We start from the raw sequence: 13,039 nt of genomic DNA, 5'->3' as shown, positions 1-13,039 counted from the left end.
ACTGTAGCCATCTAGCTACATTTTTCTCCCTCAAGAATTTCTTAAACTCCTTTTTATTTCAGTTATCTCCGACACTGCAAGCGGAGAGTGTCCAGAATCACCTGGGCAGCTTTTCTAAATTGCCCATGCATGGAGGGTCCTGCCCAGCATCTTTTAAAAGCTCTTCAGGTGGTTCATTATCAAAGAGCAACAGTTCAGATTTCTTGAACGCTTGCTGCTAGGCAAGCACTGAGCTCAGTCATTTACGTGCACTCTCATCACATTTCCTCACTGAAATGGGGAACCCCAGAGGAAGCAGGCACCACTTCCTGACTGGTTCTGAAACATGACCCTGGTTAAGAACCATTGCCTGGTACAGGGCAAGCATTCCAAACACGTCTGCTGAGTGAATGGATACAGAATTTGGGTAATTCTCACTGAAAGAAAATGAGGAGTTGTTTCAAGGATTAAAAAAAAAAAAATGTGGGTTAGTGAATTAAATTCTTAGATTATAAAAAGTAGAGGCAAAAAGAAAACGATGGCATTAACAGCCAAATCTAAGGCTGGTTCCTCTCCAGCACCAGCCAAACAGAAAAACCTCTGATAAATCGAGTAAGAAGAAATCTTTAAAAGATTAACTTGAAGATAGGAGGATAAGGCCAGGCGCGGTGGCTCCTGCCTGTAATCCCAGCACTTTGGGAGGCCGAGGCGGGTGAATCACCTGAGGTTGGGAGTTTGAGACCAGTCTGACTAACATGGAGAAACCCCATCTCTACTAAAAATACAAAATTAGCTGGGTGTGGAGGTGCATGCCTGTAATCCCAGCTACTTGGGAGACTGAGGCAGGAGCATTGTTTGAATCCAGAAGGCGGAGGTTGCAGTGAGTTGAGATTGTGCCATTGCACTCCAGCCTAGGCAATAAGAGCAAAACTTCGTCTCAAAAAAAAAATAAAAATAAAAATAAAAAAGGATAAACAAAACAGTGAAATACACAAATAGTGTGTTAAGAAATGCAAAATATCTTAACAAAGTGGAAAACTTTAAAATTCTAAACTACCAATGTTGACACAAAAAAGCAGAAACCTTCATAATTGAGGAGGAAATAGAGAAAATTGTTGCCAAACCATCCTGTGTATAAAAATTCTGGGTCTAAATGTTTTATAGGTAAATTCTTTCAAAAGACAGAAAAAGGTGAAAAGCAATCTGAATGTTTCTATAAATTAAGGATAAGTATGACACCAAAACCTGTCCAAGAGAGTGCTTTCTCTCTGATGGCTATTTCCCTTAGTAATACAGACATAAAAAAGTGATCAATTGGGCTAGACGCGGTGGCTCACACCTGTAATCCCAGCACTTTGGGAGGCCGAGGCAGGTGGATCACTTGAGGTCAGGAGTTTGAGACCAGCCTGCCCAACATGGTGAAACCCCATCTCCACTAAAAATCAAAACTAGCCGGACGACGTGGACATGCCTGTAATCCCAGCTACTTGGGAGGCTGAGGCAGGAGAATCGTTTCGACTTAGGAGGTGGAGGTTGCAGTGAGCTGAGATTGCACTCCAGCCTGAGCAACAAGAGCAAAACTGTCTCAAAAAAAAAAAAAAAAAAAAGAGAGAGATCAACTGTATTTTGAAAAACTTATGTATTGTAACCAAGTGAAATTTTATCCCAGCATTATGTGTAAGAGTAAAAATTTCAGAAACAACCTAAATGTTCTGTAAGAAATGGCTAAATAAATGTTGGTACATTCATACAAAGCAATATAATACAGTCATTAAAACTGATTTGATTTTAAACAACAAAAAAAGAATCCTCATAAAACTTAAATGAAATTTAAAATATGCTAAAAATGTTTAAGGGGAAAAACATGCATAAGGAGAAAAAGAAATTCATCAGAACAAATACAGAAGTCCTAGGGAAGAGGGATCATAAATGACTTTTTTCTATTAAAAAGTCTAGATTATTAAGCAATTAATACCCAGAATATATACAGAACTCCTAAAAATCCAACAAAAAACCATTCAAAAATGGGCCAGGAACTTGCATAAACATTTCTCCAAAGAAGATATACAAAGATGTTCAAAATCACTAATTATTAGAGAATGCAAATCAAAACTACAATGAGATATCACCTCACACAAGCTAGGACAGCTACTATCAAGACAAAACAGAAAATAACAAGTGTTGGCGGGATGTGGAGAAATTGGAACCCTTTGTGCACTGTCGTTACGAATGTAAAAAGGTACAGCTGCTATGGAAACAGTATGGTGGTTCCAGGAAAAAATTACCATATGACCCTGCAATTTCTCTCTGGGTATACAACCAAAATAATTGAAAGTAGGGACTCAAAGAGATATTTGTACCCCCACGTTCAATAGTTCAATGCCTCATGTTCATGTTCAGTGCTATAGCAGCATTATTCACAACAGTTAAACATGGAAACAATCCAAGTGTCCATCAACAGATGAATGGATAAGCAAAATGGAGTTGTATTTAGCCTTAGAAAGGCTTTTGTTAAAGCATTGTATTCAGCCTTTAAAAGAAAGAAAATTCTGATATATGCTATGACTTAGATGAATCTTGAAGACATTATAATAAATGAAATAAGCCAGCCACAAAAAGATACATACTGTATGATTCTGGCCAGATGTGGTGGCTCACGCCTGTAATCCCAGCATTTTGGGAGGCTGAGGCGGGCAGATCACTTGAGGTCAGGAGTTCAAGACCAGCCTGGCCAACATGATGAATCCCCGGCTCTACTAAAAACACAAAAATTAGCTGGGCGTGGGGGCGCATGACTGTAGTCCCAGCTGTCAGGAGGCTGAGACAGAACTGCTTGAACCTAGGAGGCTGAGGTTGCAGTGAGCCGAGATTGCGCCACCACACTCCAGCCTGGGTGACAGAGCGAGACTCCATCTTAATAAAAAACAAAACAAAACAAAACAAAACAAAACATACTGTTTGATTCCACTTATATGAGATAGAGTGGTCCAAATCATAGAGATAGGAAGCAAAATGGCAGTTGCAGGGACTGGAAGAAAGAATGAAGGGTTATTGTTTAATGGATTATAGAGTTTTCAGTTTTACAAGATGAAGAGTTTTGAAGATGGATAGTGGTGATGACTGCACTACATATGAATGTATTTAACACCACTGAACTGTACACTTAAACTTAGTTAAGATTGTCTTATGTGTATTTTATCAAAATTTTTTAAAATTGAAAAAGATTATATCAAAGCTAAAAAGTCTCTAATATATATGCTCACATATATACTTTATTTATATACTTTATTTATTTATACAGTAAGATATACTTAATTTATTTGTTTTGAGACAGAGTCTTGCTGCGTCTCCCAGGCTGGAGTGCAGTGGCGCAATCTCGGCTCACTGCAACCTCCATCTCCTGGGCTCAAGCGATTCTCATGTCTCAGCCTCCCAAGTAGCTGGGATTACAGGCGTGTGCCGCCCCACCCAGCTAATTTTTGTATTTTTAATAGAGATGGGGTTTCACTATGTGGCCCAGGCTGGTCTTGAACTCCTGGGCTCATGCAATTTGCCCGCCTTAGCATCCCAAAATGCTGGGATTATAGGTGTGAGTCACTGTACCCGGCCATAAGATGTACTTTAATAAAAGTAATACAACACGGAAAAGTAAGGAAAATAATCTTATTTTTGAAACAGGTTTTTTTTTTTTTTTTTTTTGAGACAGAGTCTTGCTCTGTCGCCCAGGCTGGAGTGTGGTGGCACAATCTTGGCTCACTGAAAGCTCCGACTCCCGGGTTCACGCCATTCTTCTGCCTCAGCCTCCCGAGTAGCTGGGACTACAGGCACCTGCCACCACACCCGGCTAATTTTTTCGTATTTTTAGTAGAGACGGAGTTTCACCGTCTTAGCCAGGATGGTCTCGATCTCTGGACCTTGTGATCTGCCCACCTCGGCCTCCCAGAGTGCTGGGATTACAGACGTGAGCCACCACGCCTGGCCTGAAACAGTTCTAAGAGGAACAGGTTTTGACATCCTAACATCCAAAAGACAAATTTTTAAAAAACTGTTCAGTGCAAATCATATTATTTCATGTAATCATTTTATCGGAAAATAAAATGGGGTCATTGTGACTGAAAAATATAATTTGTGCTATATTAGGAGCAGAAAGTATAAAATTGCTGCTTCAACTTAAGCGGTTATGAATGATCATGTTACCTCGTGTTTAGTCTGGGCAAGGGGTTGAAGGGAGGAGTCAAATGGCCTTACTTGAAAGGAGCACAAAGCCTGGTACAGAGAAGGCTGGGTAAATGCATCACTCCATTCCAAGTAAGAACAGTATTATAATAGGTGTGCACGGGCCGGGCGCGGTGGCTCACACCTGTAATCTCAGCACTTTGGGAGGCCAAGGCGGACAGATCAAGAGGTCAGGAGATTGAGACCATCCTGGCTAACACGGTGAAACCCCTTCTCTACTAAAAATACAAAAAATTAGCTGGCCGTGGTGGCATGTGCCTGTAGTTCCAGCTACTCGGGAGGCTGAGGCAGGAGAATCGCTTGAACCTGGGAGGCAGAGATTGCAGTGAGCTGAAATCACACCACTGCACTCCAGCCTGTGTGACAGAGTGAGACTCCGTCTCAAAAAAAAAAAAAAAAAAAGGTGTTCACAGGTGTTATGGGCACACATAGGAGCAGTACCTAACCTTACACAGGGGAAGGTGCAATCTGTACTAAGGCTTAGAGACCACCTCCTGCTAGCTCAGGTCGAAGCTGAGAAGGGGAACCTCTGGACAGAGGGAGCTCAGACATCCTTAACCACAAGCATGCTGACCTGATTCAGCAAGTGGTCTGGTTTCCCCTGGTGGCCCCAGGAGCATCTTATCTGAGTTTGGGTGCCCTAAGCCAGGTTTTGCTGGGTCTGTTCACCCTGATGATCTAACCAGAGCTTTTGGGATCCAGAGTCAACAGAGACCAGGCTATGACCCCTCCTCCCCATTTCCTCTCTATCAAGGAAATCTCTTCTCTAACATGAAGAGATCTGGTCTCCATATGTAGCATTTTTCTTATAAAACTTCCCTCATTTTTCTTTCTGTGTTTTTTTTTTTTTTTTTTTTTTTTTTTGAGATGGGATCTCTCTCTGCTGCCCAGGCTGGAGTGCAGTAGGCAATCATAGCTCACTGTAGCCTCAAACTCCTGAGCTTAAGTGATCCTCCCACCTCAGCCTCCCAAGTGGCTGGCACTATAGCTGTGTGTGCCACTACACTTAGCTTAAAACTTCTCTCATTTCTTATTGTTCTGGTGGCTTCAAATTTAAGAATGGCAAATGCCTTTTTTGTTTCCTAACTAAAAATGTAGTACACGTGTGATGAAAAAAAGGCAAGCCAATGTGGTGGCTCACACCTGTGATCCCAGCATTTTGGGAGGCTGAGGCGGGTGGATCACTTGAGGTCAGGAGTTTGAGACCAGTCTGGCCAACATAGTGAAACCCCATCTCTAGTAAAAATACAAAAGATGAGTTGGGTGTGGTGGCGCACACCTGTAATCCCAGCTACTTGGGAGGCTGAGACAGAATTGCTTGAACCCGGAAGGCAGAGGTTGCAGTGAGACGAGACTGCACTACTGTACTCCAGCCCAGGTGACAGAGCGAGACTCCATCACCCCCCAGAAAAAGGGGCAGGCCAGATGCGGTGGCGCACGCCTAAAATCTCAGCACTTTGGGAGGCTGAGGCAGAGAGACCACGAGCTCAGGAGATCGAGACCATCCTGGTCAACATGGTGAAACCCCATCTCTACTAAAAACACAAAAATTAGCTGGGCATGGTGGCACATGCCTGTAATCCCAGTTGCTCGGGAGGTGGAGACAGGGAAGTCGCTTGAACCAGGGAGTTGGAGGTTGCGGTGAGTCAAGATCACGCCACCGCACTCCAGCCTGGCGACGGAGCAAGACTCCATCTCAAAAAAAAAAAAAAAAGAAAAGAAAGAAAAGCAAATGAGGATGCGTAATGTTTACATAGACATTGCTACTAATGATCCTACAGATACATAGCTATATCTATGTAAACATTCTAAATGGGTATCCCGGCTCCTCCATCTCTGCTCCCAGTCCCATCCTGCTTCAGATGGAGCCAGTTCAGGAATTTGTTAACTATGCTCAGGGGAACGGTCCCACTCATCAAAACACCTCTCCAAAGGAACTATTATCAAATATAATATCAAACTTTTTCTCCTAGGATTCATCATTCATGGCAATCTTTAAAAAAACCTAAGAAGTCGTATTAGTTCCCTGCCCCAAATCATCAGCTCAAGCTACACTGGCCTCTTTGCTACTCCTTGAATACACCAGACACACATCCTGCTGCTAGGCTGTTCCCTCTGCCCAGAGCATTCTTCCTCTAGACATTAACTCCCTCATCTCCTTCAAGTCTGCTCAGATGTCACCATCTCAATAAGGATAAGGCTTACCCTGACCACATCATTTTAAATTGCACCCATACTACAAAACCCCCACCTTCCCACTCAATCGCCCTTACCTTTCTCTACCTTTTTTCCCTTTTGAGATACTACTGCTTTCTAGGATACCATACAATTTACTTATTTACTGAATTCTTGTCTGCCCTCTTTAGAATGTAAGCTCCTTGAGAGCAGAGTCCTTTCTAATTTTGTTCACTGAAGTATCCCAACTGCCTAGAAAAGTGCCTGACACATCACAGGGCTCAATGACTATCTGGTGAATGAGCAGATGAATGAATGATGAATGAATGAATGAGTTACAAGGCCAAAAAGAACAAGTCCAAACTCCTTCTATTCTCCTCTACCCACTGCCAGCAGCCCATAGCTGATGTTACACAGAACAATGCTTTAATGAACATGCACCCCCCCATCTTCTTGCCTCCCAACTCGCCTGATTCACCAAGTCAATCAACTCTACCCTCTCCCTTTTGTTTTTTGGGTTTTGTTTTGTTTTGTTTTTTGAGATGGAGTCTCACTCTGTCACCCAGGCTGGAAGGCAGTGGTGGGATCTCAGTTCATCGCAAACTCTACCTCCCAGGTTCAAGTGATTCTCCTGCCTCAGCCTCCCTAGTAGCTGGGACTACAGGCGCCCATCACCATGCCTGGGTAATTTTTGTATTTTTAATGAAGACAGAGTTTCACCATGTTGGCCAGGCTGGTCTTGAACTCCTGACCTCAAGTGATCTGCCTGCCTCGGCCTCCCAAAGTACTGGCATTACAGACCCCTTTTGTTTTCACCTGCTTAGACTCTGCTCCTATTCAAAGGTGAAAACTGCACTGACTTCTTCCCACTGGCAGAACGTCCTGGCCCCTCTCTTAACTCCAAGCAGCCTCTGGACCTCTGTAACAACATGTGACACCAGCTGTCTTGTGCTCTACTTCTGCAGGAGACTGTCTGCTCCCACTAAATCAACTTCACAGTTAAGCAGTCACAGGACTCATTACTCATGTTTGCATTCCTCTGAGGGCCATGCTCAGAAAAGGGGAACCACTGCTAAAGGGAAATTTCTGCCTGAAAAGCCCCATTTAGGACCAGTATTCTGTCCGTCCTTCATCCCTGGTTATCATCTGCAGCCTGAGTTAGATAACCCACGTGGACATCATCAGGCCATTCAATGAGAATGCAACTGAGCCAGGGTGCTCGGGAAACACAGCTTTAAAAGTAAAGTTTACAGTGGTCCTTAAAATTCACTGCTCAGACCATGAATCCACTTTCACCACTAAAAAGGTATCCTCCCACTATAGAAAAGACTGGAGTCCCTGCTGAGGTGTTAAGTCATCTAATTCTCACAATCCTATGGAGGACACTTTGCATGTAAAAGGGATAATGATCATGATGTGCTCTGGCTCTCCTCAAACCAAGTAACTGTCTTGTTTTAGTACTGTCAGGTGTCTTACTCCTTAAGGCTCATCCCTGTAAAACAGAAACATATAATAAGAAGTAAATATAAATATATTTATTTGAAAAGGCAGGCCGGGCCTGGTGGCTGAAGCCTGTAATCCCAGAACTTTAGGAGGTCAGGAGATCAAGACCATCCGGGCCAGCATGGTGAAACACCATCTCTACTAAAAATACAAAAATTAGCTGGGTATGGTGGCATGTGCCCAGCTGTGGTGGCTCACACCTGTAATCCCAACACTTTGAGAGGCTGAAGTGAGCAGATCACTTGAGCTTAGGAGTTCAAGACCAGCCTGGCAAAACCCCATCTTTACAAAAAATACAAAAATTAGGCCAGGTGTGGTGGTTCACACCTGTAATCCCAGCACCTTGGGAGGCTGACGTGGGCAGATCAATTGAGCTCAGGAGTTTGAGACCAGCCTGGCCAACACGGTAAAACCAACTCTACTAAAATACAAAAAAGTTAGCTGGGTGTGGTGGTGCACACCTGTAATCCCAGCTACTAGGGAGGCTGAGGCAGCAGAATCACTTGAACCCAGGAGGTGGAGTTTGCAGTGAGCCGAGATCAAGCCACTGCACTTCAGCCTGGGCAACAGAATGAGACTCTGTCTCAAAAAATAAAATAAACAAAAAATACAAAAATTAGCCAGGCATGGTGATGTGCACCATGGCAGAGGTTGCAGTGAGCCAAGATCATGCCACTGTACTCCACACTGGGTGACAGAGACCCTGCCTGTCTCACAAAAAAAAAAAAAAAAAAAAAAAAAAAAAAAAAAAAAAAAAAAGCATGATGTATTGTATGCTTAATTTACTATAAACTGCTTTTAAATGACATTACTAAGTTGCTATTTTTATCTTTTTACTTTTCAATTTTTTGTTTTTTTGCAGAGAAAGAGTCTACGTTGCCCAGGCTGGTCTCAAACTCCTGGGCTTAAACTAAGATCCTACTGCCTCAGCTTCCCAAAGTGCTGGAATTACAGGTGTGAGCCACTGTACCTGGCAACTTGGTATTTTTATTTGGATTGATCTTGATGTCTCACACACCTAACAACTACGGTCTATCATTGTTCCTTAATTCTAAAGAGAGTGTAGATTCAAAGATACAGATATTATCTGGATCTTGGTGTATTTTCACCAATATGTAAATCAATGGATAACCTTAGAGTTGTGATGCTTCTAGAAAATGTCCCCTCTGCCACAAGAATAAATGGGTTCACGAATCAGCCTCGCACTAATTAAGGTGAAGGCTGGACTTCTGCCGGAGGGGAGTGGTGTGCTCTATGACATTTTTGTTAAAGCAGAAAAGGACACAAAAAGCTCTGGGAGAATCAGCCCTGGTTTTGTTTTTGGTTGTTTTTTTATTTTGTTTTTGCCTCCTTGCCCAAGAAAGCCCATCTCCAGCCTCTTCCTAGACATGTTCTAACCAGGCTTCTACAGCTCCTTACGGACACTCTATGGGCCCTGGGTCAGAAGCTGGGGCTCCTCTCTCCTCACTTGCCGACAGTCACTTCCTCCTCTACAGTGTTCCATCCTGTCACCTCACTCTCTCCATTCCTTATTGACAAGAATTCAAAAAATTGGCGTGACATTCAGGACTCTCAAAACTGACACTTCCCAACGCATCCAATCTCAACTCCTCCCATAAGATCACACCACACTGGCCCCCTCTACCCCACAGAGCAGCCTCCCCTTTGGGAATCTCGCTCCCCAAAGCCTGGGGAGCAAGGCTAGGAGGCTCCGATCGAGCCAAGCAAGCAAGGGAGTCGCCAGGAGGAGAACAATGACTGCTCCAAACACCCCTGGGAGATGGGATGGATGGATGGGATGCCCAGGAGGTTAGGAACGCGTTGCTCACCTGGGGAGCGGCCGTCGGAGGCCTCGGGGCCATTCCTGCCTCGCCAGGGCCCGGCTCCGGGGGCAGGAGCTGGGGAGAGAGGACAGGGCCCACTCACCCCGCTGCAACACCAACCCCACCCCATCCCGCCCCGCCTCCGCCCCTAAACCACATCTCCAGCGGAGACGGTGGCGAGGACCGCGGAACCAGCCCGGGCCTGCCGCTCCCCATCCCCGAAATGAAAGGCTCGGCGGCCTCCCGGACACCCCCTCCGGCCACGCCCAGTCCCCTTCGCAGGGCGGTGGGCGAGGCCCGGCTGACACCCGCCAAACCCAGGAGGGGTGCCGCCCAGACCCGCGCACTCGGAATCACCGCCTCTGGGGGGCTCCGGATTTCGCGACCTCCGGCCCACCCAGAGCCTCGGGCAGCTCCTCCCGCCCCCGCCGCAGGCTCGGTTATCTCCAATTCCGATCTGCTGAGGGGCTGCCTAAAGGGGCCTCAGCCGCACGGGAGTCGGACAATGGCCGCAGCGGCGGGGCAGAGCCGGAAGTGCGCCTGCGCACGCGGAGCCTCGCTCCCGCAACCCCGGGGCCTCGCCGGGCGCGCGAACTACGCTTCCCAGAGGCCCGCGCGCGCGCGGGCCCCGCCTAGGCGGCCTCAGAAGACGCATTAGGGACCCCTGCGAGGGCCAAGGGAGGCGGTCGGAGTGGCTCGAGTGTGCGTGTGTCCGTGTATTCCACAGTCACTGTGCGCCTCCTCTGTGCAAGGGGCTTGTTACTAGCCGGGGGATCGGCCGGGAAAGACCCTGGTTTCGGGGAGCAAGCGTACGCCCCGTGGGACGAGGCTGACAATAAAAACGCAAACATAATGTCATGTCTTGACTTCAGCTGTAAGAGTGACACACGAAGGGCGTAAGACAGCGTCAGAGGGTGGGGCATTTGCATCTTCATCAAAAGGCAATTTTCCATTTCTCATTTCAGAGAAAAGAGAAACTTCGGACTTCGGATAAATCCGTGGCCTCCTGAACAGTGTGCCAACGCAGACCGACTGCCGTGTTATTTCATTACTCAGCAGTCCCTTGCGCAGGATTTTGTGTTTGGGACAGGCCAATAGTGATGGAAATTTTCTTTCTTTTCTCTTCCTTTCTTTCTCTTTTTTTTTCTCTCTCTCTCTTTCTTTTCAGACGGAGTTTCGCTCTTGTTGCCCAGGCTGGAGTGTAACAGCGCGATTTTGGCTCACCGCAACCTCCGCCTCCCGGGTTCAAGCGATTCTCTCGCCTCAGCCTCCCGAGTAGCTGGGATTACAGGAATGCGATGCGCCACCACGCCCATTTAATTTTGTATTTTTTAGAGACGGGGTTTCTCCATGTTGGTCATGCTGGTCTCATACCCCTAACCTAAGGTGATCTGCCCGCCTCGGCCTCCCAAAGTGCTGGGATTACAGGCGTGGGCAACCGCGCCCGGCCGGATGGAAATTTTTAGCACAAAGATAGGTCAACTTTTAGATACAGCCATTAGGTTTATGTAATTATGTGTTATATATCACAGACATTCAGTCTACATTTCCTAGATTTCAGCTTGATTTCTTAACATTAGAGCATCGCATACCAACATGGTAGAAAATGAAACAAAATGTTCCTGATGTCACACTGCTTTATCAAAAATATGAACATTCAAAAATAAATGCTTTATGCCAGGTGCGGTGGCTCAAGCCTGTAATCCCAGCACTTTGGGAGGCTGAGGCAGGTGGATCACCTGAGGTCAGGAGTTTGAGACCAGCCTGACCAACATGGAGATATCTTGTCTCTACTAAAAATACAAAAGTAGCCAGGCATCGTGGCGTATGCCTGTAATCCCAGCTACTCAGGAGGCTGAGGCAGGAGAATCGCTTGAATCTGGGAGGCAGAGGTTGTGGTGAGTCGGGACTGCACCATTGGACTCTAGCCTGGGCAACAAGAGCAAAACTTCATCTCAACAAAACAAAACAAAACAAAAGGAAGAAAATTTCCATTACTGTTGGCTTGTCCCAAACACAAAATCCTGCGCAAGGGGCTACCAAGTAATGAAATAACATGTCAATTGCACAGGGAGGCTGAGGAGGGAGGAGCCCAGGAATTAAAAGACCAGCTTCAGCAACATGGCAAAACCCGTCTCTACAAAAAATACAAACATTAACTGGTTGCAATAGTGTGCACTTGTCAAGTCCCAGCTACTTGGGAGGTTGAGGTGGGAAGATCGTTTGAACCTGGGAAGCAGAGGTTGTGGTGGGTTGTGATTTCACCACAGCACTCTGGCCTGGGCGACAAAGTGAGACTCTGTCTCAAAATATATATATATATATGTAAATTAATGAGTGCTTTCTATCACTGCTTTGTGAATATAGTGCTCTGGAATTAGCAGAATGCATAATTCAGAAGTATGAATTAGAGTGGACCGGGAGGCCTGAGGCAAGTGACTTAGTAGCTGCAACTAAGGCAACTGCAGGCTGGGCACGGTGGCTCACGCCTGTAATCCTAGCACTTTGGGAGGCTGAGGGGGGCGGATCACCTGAGGTCAGGAGTTTGAGACCAGCCTGGCCAACATGGTGAAACCTCATCTCTACTAAAAATACAAAAATTAGCAGGGTGTGGTGGCATGCACCTGTAGTCCCAGCTACTTGGGAGGCTGTAGTAGGAGAATCACTTGAACCCCAGAGGTGTAGGTTGCAGTGAGCCAAGACTGCACCACTATACTCCAACCTGGGTAAGAGATGGAGACTGTCTCAAAAACAAACAAAAAAACCACCACCACCACCAACAACAAAAAAACCAACTGCAGGTGCACAAGGGGAAAAGAATTCCAGGCTGAAGAAACTGAAGGTGCAAAAGCTCTCCGATGGGAACAAGCTTGGTGTGCTTAGGAACAGATAGATGCCTAATGTAGCTTAGCAGAGTGAGGGATAAGAGAATGAGCAGAGCAGAGGTAGGGCAGGTAGACTGGGGCTTGATGGAGCAAGGCTTTGGAGGTTGTGATGAGGGGTGTGGATTTTACTTTGTGTGATGAGAGTCACTGGCTTAGTAACAGCAGTGGAATCACTATGAGAGAATAAGAGGAATTTTTCCTATTGTCCCAGAATTGGTAACCAGGACTCAGAATTGAGGATTAAGTTCTATATTCTTAGGAAAGATGAAAACATTTCGGGTGAGAACCTCTCAGGTCTTATCAAAGGAAGCTGGCTGCTGAATTCTGAATTTGCTCTGTTACTATTAACCATTGACTCAATGCCACCCTTCTTTCCCAGGCTATATAAGAGTATGATGGGAAAGAAAAGAAAAAGTCCCTACCCAGGCACGGTGGCCT

At 45.7% G+C, this 13,039-nt stretch overlaps 1 protein-coding gene across 10 annotated transcripts in view; it reads right to left on the bottom strand.

Annotated features, from left to right (window-relative positions):
- ZFP90 (ZFP90 zinc finger protein) overlaps positions 1-13,039 on the bottom strand; it is a 35,050-nt gene that overhangs the window by 19,072 nt on the left and 2,939 nt on the right. Inside the window, exons 1-2 of one of the 10 annotated variants that reach the window (XM_038007974.2) lie at positions 10,064-10,262; positions 9,723-9,791 (exon numbers count right to left, since the gene is read on the bottom strand). In XM_038007974.2, coding sequence (XP_037863902.1) covers positions 9,723-9,755 — 33 coding nt within the window. In that variant the 5' untranslated portion in view covers positions 9,756-9,791; positions 10,064-10,262. Of the gene's footprint in view, positions 1-9,722; positions 9,792-10,055; positions 10,263-13,039 lie in introns of those variants that run through there. The other 9 variants (XM_038007973.2, XM_038007971.2, XM_038007965.2 and 6 more) reach the window with 9 other exon arrangements.

Source organism: Chlorocebus sabaeus, chromosome 5, assembly GCF_047675955.1.
Source record: "Chlorocebus sabaeus isolate Y175 chromosome 5, mChlSab1.0.hap1, whole genome shotgun sequence".
Classification (NCBI taxonomy): Eukaryota; Metazoa; Chordata; class Mammalia; order Primates; family Cercopithecidae; genus Chlorocebus; species Chlorocebus sabaeus.
Note: the sequence above shows the minus strand (reverse complement) of the source record. Positions and strands in the feature narration are given on the sequence as shown.